At 41.4% G+C, this 24672-nt stretch overlaps 1 protein-coding gene and 1 pseudogene across 1 annotated transcript in view; one reads left to right on the forward strand and one right to left on the reverse strand.

The window, feature by feature from the left end:
- LOC126249472 (uncharacterized) overlaps positions 1-19353 on the forward strand; it is a gene marked incomplete at its 5' end in the record, with an annotated part of 507806 nt that extends 488453 nt beyond the window's left edge. The window contains 2 exons of the mRNA XM_049951127.1: positions 8688-8897; positions 18617-19353. Of these exons, the coding sequence (XP_049807084.1) occupies positions 8688-8897; positions 18617-19168 (762 nt within the window). The remainder of the gene's footprint in view (positions 1-8687; positions 8898-18616) is intronic.
- LOC126250506 (5S ribosomal RNA) lies at positions 13512-13629 on the reverse strand (annotated as a pseudogene).
- Positions 19354-24672: the final 5319 nt, after the last annotated feature.

Here is a 24672-nt window from a genome sequence, read left to right on the forward strand (position 1 = left end):
GAGTTGAAAACAAATTCCTTACTGAACGATGGGATAATTTTGTTTATCTCTACAAATTTTGGACCAATTCCGCACTTTGTTGCACATCGTCCAGCTGACACTTTGTTTGAAATTTCAGAGGCAGTCTTACGTCTTACGTCTCCCAATTCTGTAGTACTGTTTGAAGTTATGCAGTCATCCACTCCTTCCCTTGAAACCACTGTAATCTATGTATCGCGCAGTTTAATGTGTATAACGTCGTAGGTCACTATCATGCACATCTTGTAAATTTTATCGAACGTTCTTGAAATGCGTATAGCCCTGTTTTTGTAACCAGTGCTTCTTGTCCTCCCATGAACATCCGTAGTTTTTCTGCACGGTCATATTTATGCGCATTTATTTGAAATATGTTCATAATTGTTCTCTCTTCTGCGCTGTGGATGATCTCCCATGTACATAATTATGTTTAATACCCAGTCCTTGGACAACGATTGTCCTTTACTAAGTTTCACTGGAAACGGGATATGTGGCTCTCTGTCCGACAAGGATGATGAGCTACAGGGCTCGACACCTGTTTCAGTATCACTTTCACTTGTTATGCATGTATCGTCATCATTGTGCTCTTCATGTACATTGTTCGCACAGTCGAGCGTATACGACACCACTCATTCCAATGACATCCTGCAGAAACGCTGATATTTCATCTGTCACTTCTTTCTCACTCTGCGAAATTCCATGGCTCCCTTTCTGTCGAAATGTCATCTTCGGCAACTGTTGTCGTATATATAGTGCAATGTTTACATTGTTTATCGGTGAAATTGCTCTGCTTTGTATCAGCACCACTAGCAATGTAGCGTTGTTGTGAGTTACCCGTCAACTACGCGGTTCAACTGCGCTCCGCAGTCTCATGCTGTGCTCATCACTCCCAGCCCTTGTTGGCATTAGCAGCCAATATTGCCGTTGCATGGTAGACAAGATGTAGGATGGTGTAGAATGCCGTAAACATCATTGTTATTTTGTGATCTCACACTCGGGGGGGGGGGGGGGGGGTTCCTTGTCAATCTGGATATTCGCGGCCGCCGGTCGCTGTGGCCGTGGTTCTAGGCGCTTCAGTCTGGAACTGCTCTGCTGCTACGGTCGCAGGTACGAATCCGGCCTCGAGCATGGATGTGTGTGTTGTCCTTAGGTTAGTTAGGTTTAAGTAGTTTTAAGTCTAGGGGACTGGTGACCTCAGATGTTAAGTCCCATGGTGATTTGAGTCATTTGAATTTGAATTATTCGCGGCCGACTTTGTCTCTGGTCACTCTGCTCTGATTGCTATAGTCCCAGTCTGCTTCAGTGTATGTAGACCGGTGTTGCTCGGTATATTATGTAAATATTCGTAGAATACTACATTAGTATGCGCCTCAGGACATCGAACCGGATCCATATCATACACTACTGGCCATTAAAATTGCTACACCAAGAAGAAATGCAGATGATAAACAGGTATTCATTGGACAAATATATTATACTAGAACTGACATGTGATAACATTTTCACTCAGTTTGGGTGCATACATGCTGAGAAATCAGTACCCAGAACAACCACCTCAGGCCGTAATAACGGCCTTGATACGCCTGGACATTGAGTCAAATAGAGTTTGGATGGCGTGTACAGGTACAGCTGCCCAAGCAGCTTCAACACGATACCACAGATCATCAGGAGTAGTGACTGGCGTATTGTGACGAGCCAGTTGCTCGGCCGCCATAGACCAGACTTTTTCAGTTGGTGAGAGATCCGGAGAATGTGGTGGCCAGGGCAGCAGTCGAACATTTTCTGTATCCAGAAAGTCCCGTCAGGACCTGCAAAATGTGGTCGTGCATTATCCTGCTGAAATGTAGGGTTTCGCAGGGATCGAATGAAGGGTAGAGCCACGGGTCGTAACACATCTGAAATGTAACGTCCACTGTTCAAAGTGCCGTCAATGCGAACAAGAGGTGACCGAGACGTGTAACCAATGGCACCCCACACCATCACGCCGAGTGATACGCCAGTATGGCGATGACGAATACACGCCTCCAATGTGCGTTCACCGCGATGTCGCCAAACACGGATGCGACCGTCATGATGCTGTAAACAGAACCTGGATTCATCCGAAAAAATGACGTTTTGCCATTCGTGCACCCAGGTTCGTCGTTGAGAACACCATCGCAGGCGCTCCTGTCTATGATGAAGCGCCAAGGGTAACCGCAGCCGTGGTCTCCGAGCTGATAGTCCATGCTGCTGCATACGTCGTCGAACTGTTCGTGCAGATGGTTGTTATCTTGCAAACGTCCCCATCTGTTGACTCAGGGATCGAGACGTGGCTGCACGACCCGTTACAGCCATGCGGATAAGATGCCTGTCATCTCGCCTGCTAGTGATACGAGCCGTTGGGATCCAGCACGGCGTTCCGTATTACCCTCCTGAACCCACCGATTCCATATTCTGCTAACGGTCATTGGATCTCGACCAAATTCGAGCAGCAATGTCGCGATACGATAGACCGCAATCGCAATAGGCTACAATTAGACCTTTATCAAAGTCGGAAACGTGATGGTACACATTTCTCCTCCTTACACGAGGCATCACAAAAACGTTTCACCTGGCAACGCCGGTCAACTGCTGTTTGTGTATGAGAAATCGGTTGGAAACTTTCCCTGTGTCAGCACGTTGTATGTGTCGCCACCGGCGCCAACCTTGTGTGAATGCTCTGCAAAGCTAATCATTTGCATATCACAGCATCTTCTTCCTGTCGGTTAAATTTCGCGTCTTTAGCACGTCATCTTCGTGGTGTAGCAATTTTAATGGCCATTAGTGTAAATGTGTCCCATTCTATCGTAATTAGTCACTTTAGAATCTGGCGCATACATACAGAGTAAGGTTGGGTAAGAGTACGCGTCTGGTAAGGGTTCGCAGTGGCATTTTCTCTTCGCTGGAAACACTGACGACAACGAAAAACTACATTCAGCTGTTGGTTCTATACTGGCGCCATCACATGTAATCGTGGGTAGCTCCACCAGATTTATTGGTTATAGCAGGTAAATATTGGATTTGTTTCAAATTATGTAATCTTAAACAGTAAGCACTATCTAGGTATGGGCTCGAAAATAAAGTTATTTGCCAAAAGAAGTTCCGTTCTGTCTGGAACAGACCACGACGCTACAAACAGCGGAACGGAGCAGAGACTGCCATTTGTGATTTTTTTTTTTTTTTTTTAATTGTGTAGCGCATCGGTTAAGAGTACGCTGTAAGATAGCGGAAAAGACTACGCGTGTACTGTTAACCTCCACCAGCCCCCTCCCTCTTCGTTTCTAACGGTTACTAATCCAAAAAGACCTATTTGGCAGAAAGATTTGAGTGCTTTGTTTCGTACTGCATATTCTAGAGTATCCGCAATCCGAAAGGCTGAGAAATCCTTCGAGTGAATGGGAATATTCCCGTTCAGTCCGGATGTATACACAGCAGAAGATTACGCTCCACCAGAAATCACTGAGCGAGGCGAATTTTCAACAACTCAAGAGGGCTAAGAAGTTAAACAGGAGCCCACGGACTGTTAAATCCAGCCTACTCGTCAATTATGGGGTGTCTAGGAAACCTGCTTTCTCGGATCGCTACACAACATTCAAACAAATCATATTCATGAATTTTTTACAAAATGAAAAGATTACATTACTTAACTCTGTCAATTACACAAATGTGTCGCGAGGAAAGGGCGACATGCGAAATAAGCCATGTTATTCAGTATAACCAATCACAAGTCGCTGCTACATAGTGAACAGAGTTGACGCCGCTATACAAGTGCCTATTCTTGAAGCTACAATTCAACTGGGGCTGCGACCAGTTGGGCGCGACGCTTATCTCCTCTTTGCGTAGGGGCCTCTGCTGTCGCGTTGTCGTCCTGGAGAGGAGTCGGTCAGCGTACGATTGGCTGACGTCTTCTCACAGCCATCTCTTCTCTGTCGTTCCCGACTGATGTGCCGGCGCTGCTCCTCAGTAACAGTTGATTTGTTTGTGCAGTCACCAGGAAAACACCAAGAGCGTAACACAAATGAAGTTCAGAGAGCTGATATACGAACAGGTGTGGGCCTATCCAGTATTTATCCACTGCCAAAATATGATCGACCCACATAAAAGAAGAAAATGTCAAAAAACGAGAGAAAAATGCATTCTTAGACAAACATCTTACATCAATCTGATCACAACGTCCAAAAACTAGAATGAATTCGATGTAATTGTGCGGAGTAACATCCACATGCCAGCCTCGTATGAATGATGGGCGTCACATGACGTTTACTTAGCTCACACTATCGAATTACGGTCGAAGAGAGATGTAATGTTGCTAGATTGCTATGTGTCTGACATTATGTTGCTCAGATACATTCCATTCACGTTTCCAATCATGGTAAGCATTTTCCCTGATCTTAGGTTTGAAATGAGTATGGGAAACTGATGTGAGAGAGAACTGTCCTTCACCATTAGTCCTCTGTGTTAGGTAATGGACTATTTCGTTATGTAGAATTTCATGATGTCCTTTCATCCATAGCAGGTGGAGATACATGTAAGTTTCATTTGCTTCTGTGAATGCTTTGTGACCTATGACTTCCGATTTCTGCTGAATGAGAACGAATGAAATTTAATGCTGAAGAAATCCCTGAAAATGGAGGCGACTATTTGCCCTCTTTTAACCAGAGGTGTCTGGTCCCGTCCGCACAGTTGTGTCTCAATTACGGACTGTTTTCCCTGCCTCTGCATTTCTCATCAGCACTAGAACGCCTTGGAGCGGCGGAGCTCGTATGTTGCATGTTATTACTCCGTATTATAGAGTTTGTAGAACGACGTTCTGGATACTCTCATACCTCCTTGTTACGGCTCTGCTCGTTGTGTGGCAATGAGCTAGTAGCGTTGCCCTGCTTTTGTAGTATTGACACTCTACGCGAGCTCTAGATTATGACTGTGACACGCGATCTGAGTCGGACTCGGTCTGTTTAACGTACGTGTCGAGCAATAGCTTCGAAAATTTATTATTGCATACGGGAAGAGGGTTGTTCTACAACACATCTATTAAATGGGATTAAAATTTCCTTGAGACATATGAGTCTTAACTTTATCTACGATAATTATGGAAGCTCAATAAATAAATTAAAATTTGGGCCACATCTGGAACTTCAATGTGGGTCTCCTGTTTACTGGGCATATGTGCTAACCATTGCACCACCCTAGCAGTAGAGGTAACACAGTTGCACGGAATACCCTAGTCCAATGTCTATCTATTAATCTGATGGACTTAAATTTTCCTTGGGACATATGAGTTTCAATTACATATACATTAATGATAGAGGCCGAAGAAATGAATTAAAATTTGTGCCATGGTCGGAACCTAAACCTGAGTCTCCTGATTACTAGGTAGACGTGCTAGCCGTTACAGCAGAGTACACTCTACGTAGCACAGCTGCACGGACTACCGTAGTCCGTTGTTAACCATACTGCTACAGTGGCTAACGGCTAGTAAATCTAACTAGTAAGCAGGAGACCTGGGTTCAAATCCCAGCCAGGGCACAAATTTCAATTCATTCCTTCAGCTTCTATCTCTATGGTAAGTAACTCATATGTCTCAAGGAAAATTTAGTTCCATCATATCAATAGATCACCTATGCCTGAGGTAAAGGCAGGATTCCTCCATTATGTACAGAAACAGGGGTGCTATTCCAGTACTGGAGAACGTAAGTAATACTGACGATTTAAGAAGTGGAAAATAGGCTGACGAGTGAATTGAAGCTTGTGGTAGGAATAAACGAGGGAGTCGGATTAGGGTAGTCCGTGCAGGTATGTTATTTATACTGCTACAGTGGTGTAATGAGTAGCACATCCGCCTAGTAAGCAGGAGAATGGGTTCAGGTCCTGATCGTGGGACAAATTTTAAATCATTTCTTTAGCTTCTGTCATTATCGCACATCTATTAAAACTAAAATTCTAACAGCAACTGTGTTTGTAGATAAATAATGGGAATTCAGGACCGACTATCAAGCAGACATCTAGTCTTCTTTATGCCTGAATATGTTTCAGCACCTTTGCACCATCATCTGCGGGTATTTTTAATACTGTCATATTCTCTAATATTTTATGTACTGCAATGCTTTAGCTTGTGACACTTATTTTCGTGGTACCTGTCATCTAAGTAGAACTAACAACGACGTCAGAGTGATTGTGGGCTCTGAAACAATGGTAGAGGGGTTAGTCACAAATATGGAAACACCGAGCCAAATACATGCTTGGACATAAATGCAGATGCTAACCAAGCCTGCTGGTTGCACTGTTGTGCTTGATCACAAACAGCACCTGTGCAGTGTCCTCAATACTTTGCAAGGTTCAGTCGTGGTCAGAACCGTTTTCTGTGCAGCTGTGAGTGCATCATGTCTAAGCCAAGTGACACTGGCAAATTGTTCTTGCTCGTATGGTGCGTATTTCCGAAAACAAAGAAGCCGAAGTGTTTGGTCTGTCACCGTGTGGAAGATTCATACTGCATACATGGAAAGCGGGAAAACTTCGTGCGCTAAGTCATAACGCAGACGAAAATGTGCGTTGAGTGATCGTGACATATTGTCATTGAGGAGTATTTTGACAAAAACTAAAAGAACGAGAGCTGCAAAAGTCACTGCAGAACAGAATGTGTCGCACTTGCAAACCCAGACAGCATCAAAACAACACGAAGGGAGATCCAAAAGTAGGGAAAACCACTCATCAGTGACTGAAATGCATGTAACAGGAAAACGTGTTGCCGAAGCTAGTAAACCTGGGCAGTGGAGCAATGGAAGATAGTTATTTGGTCGGATGAGTCTCGTTTCATAATGTTTCCAACGTCTGGCCGAGTTTACGTCCCAAATGTGAAACACGGCGGTGCTTCGGTAATGATTCTGGCAGCCATATCGTGGTATCCCATGGCAGTATGGCTACTCTGCAAGATCCCACTACTGCCAGAGATTCTGTGACCACTTTGGCTGATCAGGGCCCTCCGATGGTGCAATATTTGTTTTCTACTGGTGATGCTGAGTTCCAAGACGACACAGCTCGCATAGTCCAAAACTGCTTTTTTCAGCACGAGGATGAATTTTCATCTTCCCTGTCCATAATAGACACCAGATCTCTACATTACTGAGCCTTTGTGGTCTACATAGGAGATAAGGGTGCTTGAACGCCATCCACCTCCGTCATCATTATTTGAATTTGCCACTATTTTGCTGGACTAATGGTATAATATTCCTTTTATAACCATACAGGATCTGTATTCATCCATTCAGAGACGACTGGAAGCTGTTTTGAATTCTAACGGTGTTTCTACATCTTATTAGGCATGGTAATGTGTTATGTTTTGGTGTTCTCCTTGTATTTATCTTTTCTCTTGAACCTTAAACTGTTTAAGTACAAGCTGAAAAATTTATTAATTAATATCTATTGAAATACTTGTAAAAGAATGTATAATATAACTGAGGCCATAACCACGAAATGTACCACTAAGTTAAGTGAAAGTCAGTTAAATAAATTTAAGAACAATAATAAGAATACAAAAAGGAGTGTGGTTCCCTGAGAGGTTAATTTGAAATTCCTGTTGATAATCATGTATAGGGAAAGGCCACGACCACGTCTTATTGTAACCAACCATTCCGACGGGCCTGGAAATATTTCAAGACAATGCCATGGAAGGTCTAAATAAAGAAGCTGCGAGGGTACATGTTTAACTACACAAATTTGGGGTACGGTCTCTAACTAAGCTTTGAAATACATTGGTAGAGAACGGTGTTAAAATCCCTCACTATCTGTTTAAGTATCTGTTACGCATTACGCTCAGTGGAGTGTTGTTGTAATGGTGTTCGTGAGATGCTAAAACATGCGCTATCTCAGAAGTCAAAACCAGAATTCAGTCTTCTCCAGGAAGGCACCCTCCCCCCCCCCCCCCCCCACAAAAAAAAATAAAGAAAGAAATTGAGCCATCAGATAACGTATTTTCATGACAGCCCTTATTCCAGGTGCACCTCAATTTTAGTAGGACATCCTTTGCAAAAGTGTTTGAATAGATATATAAAATATGATTTCACAAATTTGGTCTCAATTTGTGCTCGTTTGTGTTTGGTATTTACATGTGTGTGTGTGTGTGTGTGTGTGTGTGTGTGTGTGTGTGTGTGTATGTGTGTGTGTGTAAAAAATTATTGTGACTTTAATGTGACCTCGCATGCTTCTTATTACTCTAGTGGTCAGAAGACATAATTCTTATTAAAAGTAGCCATTCGTACGATAATACACACACGTGTCCAACATCTGCTGTTTCCTGCCGTGTTCAAGCAGTAGTTTTTGCCAGTAGTGTATATTGTCGGTGCGCAACAAGTATTTCAAACCATACGTTATTACATTATGTTGACATTACCTATAACTAATCTATTCATTATTAACACGAGAGCAATGATATATGTAGTGCTTCACAGTTTGATAACACAGGGTATCATACCATTGATTCTTTTGTCATTGTGCTCGCTTTAAGATGTTCTTTGCAGACGATGAATAAAGATTTACCAAATTGTTTTGAGTTCTGTGAACACCAGACTTACTGCGGTTTCCCTTCTCGTACTTTGATCGTAGGAATAGTTTACACAGGACAAAAATGTTTCTAATTCGTACCGAAAATTCTGTTTCAGATCGTGAGCTCTCCCAAGGCACGGAAAGACCTGACTAATCGTGAATGTCAGCTCGCTGGATCCGAGTTCAGTCTGTCCGGGCCAGACCACGACCTGGAGCTGGACTACTACGACTACAACGTCACAAACGCTGGAGGCATTCCAGGCTCCCTCCTGGGCATGGACCCCGCCTACCTACTGTGGATACCACCTTTCGCTCCAGGATGTTGGGTGTGTACAACAATAGAAACAAAACAAGTTGTTAAGTATAACTTACTGCAGGCAAGCAGTGCTTACAAAATATGTGCGACACGTTATTGCTGGAAGGGAATATTGTAACATGTGGAACAGAATGTTATTACAGAACAGCGAAACTTTCAGTTTATCGGTCACACAATGTCCAACAAATTTAGAGATCCGAGTTCAAATCCGATTACGATGTTCAGTGTTAATCTTTTGTTAGAAACTGCCGAATCTTAATGTAACGAGCGAGAAATAAATACGTGATCAGCAACGTAATGAATAATAGGACCAAGTCAATCGAGGGCCGAATACGATAAATATTTCTTCTTTTTCTTTTTAGACTACCTATACTGATTGGAAGAATGCGTTACGCTGTCATATTTGTCTGCGTAGCGTGAGAGAAGAATGAGCCGCATATAGTCATTTAGGGGTATCCGATACTTTAGGAGAAAAAAGATTTTTTGTAATTTCTGACATTTTTAAGCAAAAAATTGCATTTTAGTTGTTCGTTAACGAAATTGTAATTATGACATTCTGTCCATTTGTTTGGTTACAATACATATTTGCATATGTATGTATATCAGTTCCTCCCTGAGTGACACTGATCTTTCCAATCATTTAAAACCTAAGGATTCGTTTACTTTGAAGTGTTTTGATGTCACCATCAACCTCATAATATACAGATGGCCTACTGACTAGTACCCCGAATATTTGTCCGGGGCTACCTCTGTATCAGTTGGTCTGTTTTTTGACGTCCCTTGGATCAGTGTACATCGCAGTGTGTTTCTTGGTATAGTAATTGATTTCGCAGCTGCAGCGAGAAAAATCTTATTTTCTTGAATATACACTCCTGGAAATTGAAATAAGAACACCGTGAATTCATTGTCCCAGGAAGGGGAAACTTTATTGACACATTCCTGGGGTCAGATACATCACATGATCACACTGACAGAACCACAGGCACATAGACACAGGCAACAGAGCATGCACAATGTCGGCACTAGTACAGTGTATATCCACCTTTCGCAGCAATGCAGGCTGCTATTCTCCCATGGAGACGATCGTAGAGATGCTGGATGTAGTCCTGTGGAACGCCTTGCCATGCCATTTCCACCTGGCGCCTCAGTTGGACCAGCGTTCGTGCTGGACGTGCAGACCGCGTGAGACGACGCTTCATCCAGTCCCAAACATGCTCAATGGGGGACAGATCCGGAGATCTTGCTGGCCAGGGTAGTTGACTTACACCTTCTAGAGCACGTTGGGTGGCACGGGATACATGCGGACGTGCATTGTCCTGTTGGAACAGCAAGTTCCCTTGCCAGTCTAGGAATGGTAGAACGATGGGTTCGATGACGGTTTGGATGTACCGTGCACTATTCAGTGTCCCCTCGACGATCACCAGTGGTGTACGGCCAGTGTAGGAGATCGCTCCCCACACCATGATGCCGGGTGTTGGCCCTGTGTGCCTCGGTCGTATGCAGTCCTGATTGTGGCGCTCACCTGCACGGCGCCAAACACGCATACGACCATCATTGGCACCAAGGCAGAAGCGACTCTCATCGCTGAAGACGACACGTCTCCATTCGTCCCTCCATTCACGCCTGTCGCGACACCACTGGAGGCGGGCTGCACGATGTTGGGGCGTGAGCGGAAGACGGCCTAACGGTGTGCGGGACCGTAGCCCAGCTTCATGGAGACGGTTGCGAATGGTCCTCGCCGATACCCCAGGAGCAACAGTGTCCCTAATTTGCTGGGAAGTGGCGGTGCGGTCCCCTACGGCACTGCGTAGGATCCTACGGTCTTGGCGTGCATCCGTGCGTCGCTGCGGTCCGGTCCCAGGTCGACGGGCACGTGCACCTTCCGCCGACCACTGGCGACAACATCGATGTACTGTGGAGACCTCACGCCCCACGTGTTGAGCAATTCTGCGGTACGTCCACCCGGCCTCCCGCATGCCCACTATACGCCCTCGCTCAAAGTCCGTCAACTGCACATACGGTTCACGTCCACGCTGTCGCGGCATGCTACCAGTGTTAAAGACTGCGATGGAGCTCCGTATGCCACGGCAAACTGGCTGACACTGACGGCGGCGGTGCACAAATGCTGCGCAGCTAGCGCCATTCGACGGCCAACACCGCGGTTCCTGGTGTGTCCGCTGTGCCGTGCGTGTGATCATTGCTTGTACAGCCCTCTCGCATTGTCCGGAGCAAGTATGGTGGGTCTGACACACCGGTGTCAATGTGTTCTTTTTTCCATTTTCAGGAGTGTATTTTGTTTCTGTTGCCTTATCTTCTAGATTCCGCTGTCCACAAGTATCGTTATTCTTATATTTTCGCGGCATTTTCAACTTAAAATAGAAAGCAGTTCTTAAAATGGAAGGTGATATAAGGTAACGGCGAACTCAGCAAGTGTTGAGATCTCCAGCATATGTCCTGTCGAAACGTCCACGAATTACAACAAATCCCAGCAAATGGCTCTGCCAGCGGGTTACAAACTTCTTCAGGTTTCTTTCATAGTTCCCGTCATTATTAAGCTCCTAAGGAACACAGACTACACGTGAATCCGGAAATAACGTGGACACGTGTCTTAAAATACGATTAATTTTCTTTATTTTTTGTCATCAGTCTTCTGAATAATTTGATGCGGCCCACCATAAATTCCTATCCTGCGCTAATCTCTTCGTCTCAGAGTAGCACTTGTACCCTACTCCCTCAGTTATTTGTCGAAGTTGAATGTATTCAAATCTTTGTCTTCCCTTACAGTTTTTACCCTCTACAGCTTCCATTAGTAGCACTGAAGCTATTCGTTGATGACGAAAGACATGTCCTATCATTCTGTCCCTTCTTGTTATAGTGTTTGCCATATTTTCCTTCTTCTGCAATTTCTGCGGAGAGCTTCCTCATTCTCTAATTTGTCAGTCCACCTAATTCTCAATGTTTTATTTACGGCATTTTACAGCTCCACCTGTTGAGATTATAGAGATTATATTCTTGTCACCTGTGCTTCCTAACTGATGATTCTCAGGCAGACTACACTTAACTACAGTGTCGGGTAAAGTACATGTAAATATAAATCAAAACGAGGTCAGAGGATAAATGATTTTGATGTAAATCTTGGCAATGGTTTAAAAGTAGAAACAGGCCTGTAGTACATGTAAAACCATCGTTCTGAGACACAAACAGGTGGATGAACACACACTGAACGTCCAGTAGTATGAGGTGGGAGAGGAGAAAAACCTGTGAGACTGTTACCGGCATGGTAGCCAATTTGGAAGCTGCCATCTTGGCTGCAACTCATAATTTTCAAATGGAAAGGATGTCAAGTGACACATCAAACAGATGGACAATTACATGAGAAAAACAACGGTACCTTTCACTTGAGCACAGCTTTATTCTTTCTCCAGTTTGTCATATTTCGTGCACAACAAGGCAAATAAAACACAAAAAGGCTTTGATCGAAGGATGTGACCGAATTGTTCCACTTTAACCAACATATGTACTGCAATGCGAGCATAAGCATCAATAATCCGCTCCCTCAGGTGTGGAATGTTTCTGCTCTTCAAAACATTCACAGCTACCTTCACATGTCCCCAGAAATGGAAATTTGATGGACCTAAATCCCGGAAATTTGGCATTATGTTAGGGTATCATGTAAGGTCAAAATTATCTTTATTGATGTAGGGGTGGTACTGAATGGTGCCAGAAAAGCAGTTGATGTTGCTACAACTGTAGCAGTTTTCAGTAGTCCATCTTTCAGTTTGTCTGCGACAGGGCCAGTTTCAAGCAATTTCGTGAGAGTTTAACCACCGCACTGTGGGTTGCGGATGGTCTGTCTAGGTGGCACTCGTTTAATATATCTGCAATAAGTTGGTTCCACGCCTATGTATCACCATGTTTATGTGAATAAATTTTAATTTTTACAAAAATATTGTATCCCTGGTGAAGCCATTGCTTTAAGCTTCAAGGTTTAGAGGTTCTCTGCAGTTGGCCAGCACTCTAAACTACACAGTGCCGCCCGACTATTTTTGATTGCAGGGCAGCATTCGTCGCTCCAAGTGACAGGCTGCCTTTTCAGATAGCCAAAGACTGTGGAATGGATGCTGTGTGGCAGGTCATCTTGGTAGTATTACTCACCCATTCCTGGACACTGTTACGATGTTCAGTCACAACAAGTCATCTGTAAGGTGTCCAGTCTCCATTCTGCACTTGACGGACTCCTTTGAAGCACCACTCTGTCTGGCAGGTGAATCCGGATCGGAAGTGATCGAACACTACCCACAGAGTGGTGAGTGCAGGGACTAGAGAGCATACTGAGAGATCCACAGCAGTGAACCACCCTGTTGTAGTGCTAAATCACTTACTCTGCCCCATGTTCAACAAGCACGCACCTGAGGACATGAAGCACTCCGTCTTCAGGCCACAAGTGGCCCACTGCGACCATCCGACCGCCGTGTCATCCTCAGATGAGGATGCGGATAGGAGGGGCGTGTGGTCAGCACACCGCTCTCCCGGTCGTTATGATGGTTTTCTTCGACTCGAGCCACTACTATTCCGTCGCGTAGCTCCTCAATTGGCATCACGAGGCTAAGTGCACCCTGAAAAATTGCAACAGCGCATGGCGGCGCGGATGGTCACCCATCCAAGTGCCGGCCACGCCCGACAGCGCTTAACTTCGGTGAACTGACGGGAACCGGTGTATCCACTGCGGCAAGGCCGTTGCCTCGAGGACATGAGAAGACTCTTAATTGTTCTGCCCCTGAAGCAGGTGGTTGCAGAGCTCCAAAGCACACTGTGAGCGTTATAATCACCACAGAGGATCAGTGGTTGGGTAGCTAAGTGAGGCGTTCACTGAGAGCGTATTCGTCTAGTACATCATGAGGGGGCAGATACACCATCCAGTCACATTAATTTGACCACCTGCCAAAAGCCCAAATAACCAACTTTTGCAGTGTTGACCGCTGTGAGACATGCAAGAAAAGAGTCAATGAGGTGCTGGAAGGTACTGACATGAATGTGAAGCCATTCCGACTCAAGTGCTGTGGTTAGCTCGTTAGGTTTCTTGGCTTGACGATCCTGGCGAAAACAGCCCGAGTGAAGCGGTCTCACATAATCTCGATTGGGTTTTAATTCGGGGAATTTGGTGTCCAGGGGGGTACAGTAAACATCCTGGTGCTTTTTGAACCACACTCATACACTGCAAATCCTGTGATATATTGTATTGTCCTGCTGGTAGATACCATCCTGCTGAGGAAGTACATAGTGCATGTATGTGGTGGACATGGTTCCTAAGAATAGATACAGACTTGTGTTGAACCACTGTGCCTTCAGCCGGCCGAAGTGGCCGTGCGGTTAAAGGCGCTGCAGTCTGGAACCGCAAGACCGCTACGGTCGCAGGTTCGAATCCTGCCTCGGGCATGGATGTTTGTGATGTCCTTAGGTTAGTTAGGTTTAACTAGTTCTAAGTTCTAGGGGACTAATGACCTCAGAAGTTGAGTCCCATAGTGCTCAGAGCCATTTGAACCATTTGAACCACTGTGCCTTCCTGAATGACGTGGTCACCCAGGGAATGCCACGAAAACATTCCCTCCTCTGGCCTAGAGCCTTCCGATTTGCTTTCAGATGTTCCACAATGTGTGCGCCAATGGCTATTTGTCATCTGGAAAGGCCATGCACGAAACAGGCACCTGCGGCGGGTGCCCATATGCAGCAACTTCCATTGAACAGTCATTGAGGAGACACCGTTGTTAGCACTTTGGTTCATCTGGGAGTTCAGTTGTTCACAGTTTCACCTCTACTCGCCTGTACACATCTCCACAGCCGTTTACGATGTCATTTATGGCCCATGGTGCACCACAATTGCCTCAGTGACGGTTTTGGATGGCGACATTGTGTCATGCAGGGTATACTTTAACCATTGAGGCACACAAATAGTCTACAGACTTAGCCATTTAGGAAATGCTTCCACACTTGGCCCAAAAGCGAATGATCACGCCCTTTTGGGCCTTCGTAAAACCCTTCCATTTCCGTATTACGACACTAACTGCATTCTTTTCCGTATCTCCCCAACATGTCTTATACACCCCCCCCCCCCCACTGCTAGTGCTGCCACCTGTCGTCTCTGAGCGATCATTGCACATTGACATTGAACGTAGACGGTGGTAACATTAATGTGACTGGACTGTGCAGAGTGAACATATTGCCAGCTTATGACACACATACACTGATATAGCGACTGCATGTAGGATGATCGTGAGGGAGAGAAGCAAGGAGTGGTGGGCATTGTTTACGAAAATAGCCACTCCTCCTTTACCTCTATCTGCACCATGGTCGTCCTTCTTGTGGAGAATGTAGCCACCTAGTTCAGGCACGTCTGAGAAATTAATTTGTGTCTCTTGAAGGCAAATAAACATTGGTCTTGTGTGTGTGAAATCTTATGGGACTTAACTGCTAAGGTCATCAGTCCCTAAGCTTACACACTACTTAACCGAAATTATCCTAAGGACAAACACACACACCCATGCCCGAGGGAGGACTCGAACCTCCGCCGGGACCAGCCGCACAGTCCATGACTCCAGCGTCCTAGACCGCTCGGCTAATCCCGCGCGGCAAACATTGGTCTTCCCTGAGCTGATAGACATAGTTCACCTATTTAAGTTCCACTGAAGTATGGAAGCCATCTCAACGGAGAGGTTTTCATCTTTCTTTCCCACTGTCATTCTGCCATAGTGGGAAGATAGCATGGTGGGGACGGGAGGAGGCTACATGAGGGACTTGCCATTCAGGCAAACGTCGACATCCACACCATAGTATGGTCATCATCTGATCCAGCTTCGGACCTGATCGTTTTGGCCTGTTCGTTTTTGTCCCCATCTTGGAATTTGGGGATGGAGATAACGCCGTTTGACCGGAAATAAAGTTTTTGGTTCTGTTGACACTAGTATTTCGGATGTAGAAATGCTTGATATTTCGACTCACTTCGCAGCTCTGCAGCTACAGTGACACCTGTATGCAGATGTGGTCTGTGCTGCTGTCCATGTCAGCGTGCCAACACTATTTTTCTGTACAGGCGGATTCAATGCTGAGGTAAACGACTGTCCACAATTGGATATCTGCGAGGCCTTAAATATTTTCAGTGCGTCGAAGAATGTGATGCGCTGTGTCACCTTAATCTCCTGGATTATCTTCCCTTCTGCAAAGACAGGAAATTCTTTGCTCCAAACTGGATGAGCTTGGGAACAACTCACACACCTGGGCAGTGCAAAATGTTGTACACTGGGTTTGGGACAGCAGAGCTTTATTTTCAACACCTACCCTGACGGTTGCAACCAATGGTGGTATGCCCAAAGAATTGACACTAAAACCAGTGCATTGGATTAGGTACGTAGGGCCTAACTTGAAGGAACAGAAAGCCTGCCGTAATATATTCAGGTACTTGGGTAAATTAGATGCCAAGATAAAAGATGCTGACTTTTAGAACCCACCATATACCAATTAGCTGTGGAAGGTTCCTCACAGGTCACATGCTAATGAATGCTCTGTCGTGAATCCCATCGGCGTGCAGCACACCTTGATTTTTTTAATATATAGAGGTTTCTGCAATACTCGTGATCCAAGCTGCTAAGCCAAGATCCTCGTTCCCTGTGACACACAATGCTCCACTACCACTCTGTCCCGTGGTCGCTGAAGCATGCCCAGAGCTTAAGGTTACAAAGACTGGCAGTGCTCACAAGTCCTCAGCACAGGAAACCCAGGTTGGCCAAGACCATACTCAGCAAACAAATGCTGATGTCCTTGAAGTGCTCGCCATTTAGAATGACCAGGGAGGCACGTAGCTTTATCGAAGCACTCATCAAAAATGTCTAGCAAATACCTCAGCAAATATGGTGGTTGTGCATTTTGTTACTGAAATATAACAAAATATAACTAGAAAGGTCAATATCTTGGGCTTTAAATTATCCTTAATGTCGCACTAACTGTCAATGCCAATATGGAGGGTACAAGATGGCATTTGTTACCAAATGGTACCTCAGACATATTGCAGTTCCATTTGTCTGTTGTGCAGCTAAGCAACCAAACTGCCAGACGGCAGTCAACATAGTAATGTCTAGTGTCTAATACTTCTGAAACTACCACCATTTAATGGATTCTACTGGGATTGCTTTTTCTACTCAGCATGCCAATGACAGTATTCATGGGTCCATTGCAGTCTGTGGCATTTGTGGTTTCAGGTCAATGGAAGTTGACACCAGTTTAGTTTATGTTAGATTGTGCCAAGCCATTCACAGGTACATACCTTTGCAATGGTCCAGTATTGAGTCAATGTTATGGAAGAATTTGTGTGGTCTATTGTACAAATCCATATAAAACAGTGGTAATCCTGTCCTCTGGGTACATTGTTTGGTACAATACCAGCTCATTTTTATGCTCTACAATCTTCCATTTCTTCACTCCACTGTCAAAGCAGCATGCACTTTAACAGCCAAAATGTGAATCTATTATAAGCCCATTTCTTGACAATCAATCATTATGAACAATTTCAACTGACTCAAACACTGATATTGCACACTATGGCATCAACTAGTCACAATGGGACTTTTTTACATTTTTATGTTGTGATTTGAAGCTAATGACTCAACATCCTTTAAGACAAAGTTTTCATGTAGCCAAAGAGCACACTGACACACATTATATACATATTACAGGGATCTGTATCAGAACTCTTCAAATACAACTGGAATTACTGAACCATTGGATCACCTTGCTAGGTATAGTTTATTAGTTGATACAAGAATCAGGCTATTTTTATATTTTCATGGAACTCATTTTGTCCTCAGCAGATCTGAGATATACAGTTAAGTGACAAACATTATGTAAATTGGCGACTTCAGATGGTCACAAATAAATCAAGTTAGATAACAGTAGCCCTTCAAAATGAAAACTATCTCGTTACATTCCTATTTTCTTTTGTTTATAATTTATGAGAGAAAATATTGGCACATTTCTTAATGGAACTTTTAAGATCACACTAATGGCACAAAAGACTATCTATCATTTGTCTGAAGCATACAACATACACCATACAGAAAAAGAGATAATACCTAGAGTTATTCTCATATGCTTGGAAGAGAGTACTTCGTCTTAAAGTAAATGTTCATGAAGATTTAGATCTACAATTAAGTATAATATCACAGTCCTATATGATAAACATCAATAAACAGGCTATATATGAAGAAGATATGACCAAACTTAACTATGAAATATGGTACTGATATGAAATCTCTATTCTTGAAATTACTGTACATATTAGAGCAATTGTGTTCTGCATTTTATTAGAAGCATTTAAATGAGAGAAAAAAGCATTTAGATTGTAGCATATGCATTCTCTTACATTTTGGAAATTTTATTGTTCATCAGTTGCTTTTATACAAACATGGCACATATAGCTGGTCCTAAATTATTCTCTTCACTTTTTCTTTATCACTGTGTTTTTGGTTGCTGTGAAACTAATATGAAAATTAATTAGAAACTCATGTAATAAAAAAATATTTTTACTGATACATTTAAGTACATATACCAGTACTTTAATACTGCCATTAACTGGAGACATCTAACTGATTTTTTCTACCTCCTCACAGTAAAAACATACATTCCCTAACATGATAAAAGACAACTGCATTATTTAACTTTAAAATAATCTTCCTTTTTCAGGAGGAGGAAGGCGACAATTTACTTTCATACAGCAATCAGCCAGAGCTTCAATCACAGCATGAGCTGCATGTGTTCCCACTCAAAGGAGAGTACTATACACAAGTACCTCCATCAGTGTGCAAGGATCAGCAGGTTAAGGATGAAGTGACAACGTTTTGTTCAACAGATGTAGACAAACTCATGGACAACAAGACTGCATCTACAGGCAACATCAGTACTAAAGATCAAAAAACAGACACAAATAATGCTGCTAATACTATAAGACTTTCAGACAGTATGTCAAAGTTAATAGGCCCCTTGCATCATCAGGAGTATAGCAAAGTTGGAAGTCTTGGTCATGTCATGAATGTCAGATCCAAAGAGGATGTAATGTTGAAGGAATTTTCTAAGAAATCTGAGTCACCAGTCAAAGTGCATCAGATATGTAGTGTCAACAGTAAGGAAAGCACACTGAAAAAGCTTTCTTCTGCACATGCAGATATACTAGACAATATTCAGTTTGCAGATGAAGATGAAGAAGATGAAAGTAAATGTGATTCCCTGATTATATGATAAGTGTATTGTTCATGGAGATGTTACCAAAGTGTCCTATTTTAGGTAAAGTGACCCAGTAAGTAGAGTTGCTTGTTTTACAAATATTTTTCTTGGAAACAGATGAACCACAATATACATCTTGTTGTTATATTCATATCTCAAGGACAAAACCAGTGTCAATAAATCAGGCAAATGTAAATGTTTCATTGGTAAGCACCATATTGCAGTTAATTTCCGGTAATGAGAAACTGCCGGAGAAAATAAAATCTCAAAGATAATTTCCTTTGCATTTACCCCTAATTCTATTTCTCAATTGCAAGCCACATTCAATGAGGTTTTTATTTCTTTATTTCTTTTTTTTTACTAACTGACTGATGGAAATGTTCAAATATTGGACACTGTTCTGATTATTAATCTTCTACCTCACAGCTATAGAGAAACGCATGTTGAGTTTCATATAAATGTTGCTGAAAGTTTAAATATATAGGTGTTGCAGCATTTGACAATAGTGACCAGATCCATCAACTGTTTTTTTTAATCCTACACCACCATGTATAAAACTTTTCCATTTCCTTTATTTCCGCTATTTCATGACAAATTCTCTATTGCTCGCTGAAAAATGAATGCAGCCTTTGGTGAAACTAGCTGAATGTTACGATCAAGAGAGATCCTGCATGAGCTAATACAGATTCAACAATAAAGTGATGTGTATCCATGGTCTAACTTACCTGTATGCCTTAGAGACCAGTTATTGTAGGTCTTATAAGACAATAACTGTGTTGCGTGATATGAAACAGACATCAATAGGCTCATGCTGTTGCTGGTGTTGAAAGGCATACACAATTATGGTACTATAAGATTGTCACACTTCAGCAGTCATAATGTAGAGAGACTGTTAGCTTTGAATTTACATTTCAGTTTTGGATTTATTCATCTGTTGGAAAAGAAAAAAAACACACACTATCATTAGTCCAATTATTTGCATTTACTCAATGGAGACTTATTACTTGTCCAAAATCAACTTTGAGAGCAGGGAAGGTAATTTATAAATGTAATAAGAAATCACTGCAAAGAGAAATATATTAATATCAATATAGTGTTGTATGGTTATATGTCTTGTTACAGAATTAGAAATAGCCAAACATATGATGAACAGAAACTGATACTATGAACTTTTTCCATGTATGTTGAGGCTAATGGTTTCTCAATGAAGACCATGATGTGTTTTGTATTAATCATCTTGTAAAATGCCTGAATCATGTTTATTCCTGGATTTTCTCTTTTTTGTATTCAACAGTTTGTTTTTTAAATGTTTATTGTTACTGTTTTTGTAACTGTATTAGGTATGCTTAGAAATAAGTAGGGTGAGAAGCACAAAGATTAAGGAATAATAGAGATGAACTTTGCTTGCAGAAAGATGTAGATAAATCTTCTCTTTCTTGTTGAGGCATTAGTTGCAGAGTTTTCTGGAATTAACAGTGTCACAAACAAATATTTCTGCAGCTATCAGAATCTAATTTTCATACTGTTATAATGAAACCATCAGTTTCACAAAAACAGATAATTACTGGTACAGCAGTCATAATTCATGCGACACTCACAATTCTATGATTAATTTTGGAGATATCTCAAGTTTTCATTATCATGCTGTGCTCGTGAGGTAGATATTTGTGAATGTTATATTTCCAGCATAAAACAACAGTGGCTGAAAACCAGGAGCTGTATCTTATGGTAGCTAATTCCAGTTTTTGTAAATCATCTTACCTCAGGGAATGCTGATTAACTGCCATACTGTGGTTTTCATATGACTCTGGCACACAAAAATTTTGTCTTAAAGCTTTACTTCCACACTCTTCTTGTGAAGCCTGATGGTGAGTAGTTGCATAATAAGTCAGTTACATGGCTGTTTATGTGTAACCGGTCTGAATGGCATCCTCTGCCACTAATAGTCCTCATTAAGGTTATTCACTTAACAGTATATCATTATAATCCCATGCAATGGCAAAGAACTGATGTACAGTGCTGAAGTATTAAAATAATTGTACCAGTAAGAACTTCTTGCTTTTAAGTATAAATGTATTCCCATGCAAACAATCTGTGTATAAACAAAAAGCATTCCTTATAGTTTCATGTCTTGTGGGAGAATATGGATTGAAATAAGGAGTCAATTATTTTTAACATAAAGCAAGCTCATCACATTTGTAGCACTGTGTGCTGAATTATGATCCCAAAAGAAAAGAGAATTTACTGCTCAATGACTAAAAGTACTCTTTCAAGTTTGCAGAAGGAACAAAGTATTTTCTCATCAAGAAAAACTTCAGTGGAAAGAGTACACATTTTTATGTACTCCATCAGCATTATACTTAAATGACCCATGGAATCTATGCAGTTCTGTTGCTGATTTCTTACAAAAAATATTTGTAAGAAGCATTAAACATTAGCCAGGCATATATCATGAATAAAATTAGTCAACATAGTAATATATTTATGTTGCTTCTGTGTCTATTTAAAATATGAAATGCGCAGTAACCCAAAATTCATTATTTTTCAGCAACATGCAGGTAGTGAATGACATACCATTCAGTAGTCTAGGCCTGTTGGTAATAGTTAAAGGGTACCTGTATGAGATATGAATTTGCATTTGCAGTAAATATAATTCAAAGAGACAATAGTAGCAGCATAAAAATTACAGATAAATTGTTGTTCCTAAATGTACCAAAATGTATCACGCAAAAAAATTATTTAGTGAACTGTTTTACGGCCAGTGGTTGCTTAAAAGATGCAGAGGCAATTACATTTTGATTGTGGCTATTGTGTGGAAAATTTAAAAATACTGATCGGTTGTTTGTTAAATATTGGATGAAATAGATATATTTTTAAGAGACATGTGATGTGGCCTTTTGTACAGACATAGTCTGGTTTCAGAGTAGATAGTATTCTCATACAATGCCTCTGATATTACCATGTGTGGAAATTTAAAGCTTTCCAAATATTTCAGCTCAAGCAAAATAAAATTTTATTGAGTATTGTAAGCTCACACTTACATATCAAGTGCAACTATAAACAAAATTGAAATAGTGTTTACCAAGGATTATGCTGATGGTATCTCACTCTTGTTGTGACTCTGAAGTATATTGTGTATGGATTTCAGTTTTCTCCTATCATATTTGGATAATGGATAGATGATCCCCATTATTTAGTGCCACAATGCTATTGGAGTTATATTCTCCTTTGATATTTTAAACAGCAGCACTCATGGTTTTTATGTGATAACTATTTAAATTTATTAAACTGTTTTCTGTTTTGCATCTCACTAGGACACAGATATACTGAAGGTATCAGTGAATGAAATTGTGAATGACACCTTCTGAACAGCACAGTCTCATGAACAAATGTTTTAATGGGTGGAAGCAATATTTATTTCATTTTATGGTATCATTGTATTAAATTCTCTCCAGAAAATTTCTCACTCTCTTTTTGGTATCCTTTATTCAGCAACAGTTTTGAAAATTTCTAAGACAGTTCAAATGTATCTGTGAATTAACCAAACATCAGTAGTGCATAATTCATTAAGGATGATAAGATGAATGACAAAGTACTGGAAACATGAGATATTATGTACTGAAAGTTCTTTAAGTAAAATAATTGAATTAAATGTCCAACATCAACCTCTCAAATTCCAGCAATATTACAGAAATGTAAATTTGTTCTCTTCTGGAAATATATACTTTCTCTCAAAACTTACGCAGAATAAAAGATTGTTATGCAAGCTCACTAAGTAACTGAATAACAATCTTTCAGGTTCAACTTGTGTTTGAAAACGTTTATAATGATCATTGTAGTTTACAAAAATGGCTAATCTTAGCAAAACCTGAAACTGTTGTAGTCATATCAACATTTCCTGGAAGTATACAAATTATTTTTATGTAAAATGTTAATAGTATTTATGTTTGTTACCAAATGTATGCATGTTGACAAGATGATTTATGTATCTTTTATGTACATAAAAATCACCTAATTTTACAATAGTATTTCAGGTTTACAGTTAATTTTTTATGTTGTTGAAATTCCTTGTGGAATGGAAAATTATAACCAAAGTTAACTGAGCAATGTCTGGGCACAGTGCAATTGATCAGTGACTGTGGTATTATTAAAGAAGTCTGCATTAAGATTAGTTACATCCAGTGTCACATTTTTTTATTGCTGTGATTTGCACTCCACGTTCTGTTAATAGACATTATCATAAATGTGTAATATTTCTTAATTGTGAACAATGATTTCATAATTTATAATTCAGCTGATTTGTGAAATACCAAAGACCAACATAAGTAATATTATTGCTTAAAAAGGCTGTGTTTTATTTTTTCATATAACACACACCTACCTTTAAAATTTTCTTTGATAGTTATGTGTGGTGAATACATCCCTACGAGCACTAATAAGTATCATAACTGAGATAACGCTCAGCAAGAACAGCTCAAACTTCTGACTACTGTCTCATTTGCTATATCATAACAGAAAAATGTTGTACTATATTTCTATTTTTATAATAAAACTCCATAATCTTTCTAACAGATGACACAATGAACAATGCATGGTGAACAGAAACAGGGCTTAGCATAGCTTCTTAATGAATCCACACTCTTTAAAAAGCATATTATATAGAATGTAAATTGTGTTCCATTATACACCTATTAACAGGTTGTCTAGGACAACAATTTCAGTATTTTTTATCACACAGCCTAGGCACAATGCAGTCCTACTAGTGAACACAGAGATGACTAATTAGCTGTTAGGGGTCATTTTCCAACATACTGTTCCATGCTACTTTCATCTGTTGTTACAACTGGCTTGGATGTTACCAGAAACACAGTTTCTCTGTGGGTGACAGGTCTAGCAATTATAATGGCTATGGGAGTTGGTGAACTTCTTTAACAGCATGTTGGGTAATTTGAGAACTGGGTACATGGATATTGTCATGCTGGAAGACTGCATATCCTGAAGGTTACAGAGAGGACAACACAGTGGGATGGATAAATTTCTGGATGTACGCTATACTGTTTAATACCCCTCAGCAAACACTGTAAGTGTATGAGCATCATTGATTATGGGTCCCTACAACATGATACTAGCACTTGATTACATGCACATATTGTGGTTACAGTTTGGTAGTTCCTGCACTCCGATCAGTGCTACTCTCACAAATAAACACTATAGAACCCGAAATATAATATACTGTCATCATTAAACACAACTCTGAGCCATTTATTCATCATAATATATCTTTTGCTAAACCATTATAGACGGTCTGCAAACTGATGAGATATCAGAGGAACGCCAACTCATGGCTGTTCCTCATAGTCCCACATTTGTCAAGCAGTAAGTAATACTCCCAGCAGCCTATCTTGGTGTAACATTGATACTAATTTGTATGGCAGGTGCTGTGAAATGAGCAGTGACTGCTCCTCTGATATAATCCAGGTGTAAATCCATATGTTGCAATCATCGCGAAGAACAATGAC

Source organism: Schistocerca nitens, chromosome 3 (genome assembly GCF_023898315.1).
Source record: "Schistocerca nitens isolate TAMUIC-IGC-003100 chromosome 3, iqSchNite1.1, whole genome shotgun sequence".
Lineage (NCBI taxonomy): Eukaryota > Metazoa > Arthropoda > Insecta > Orthoptera > Acrididae > Schistocerca > Schistocerca nitens.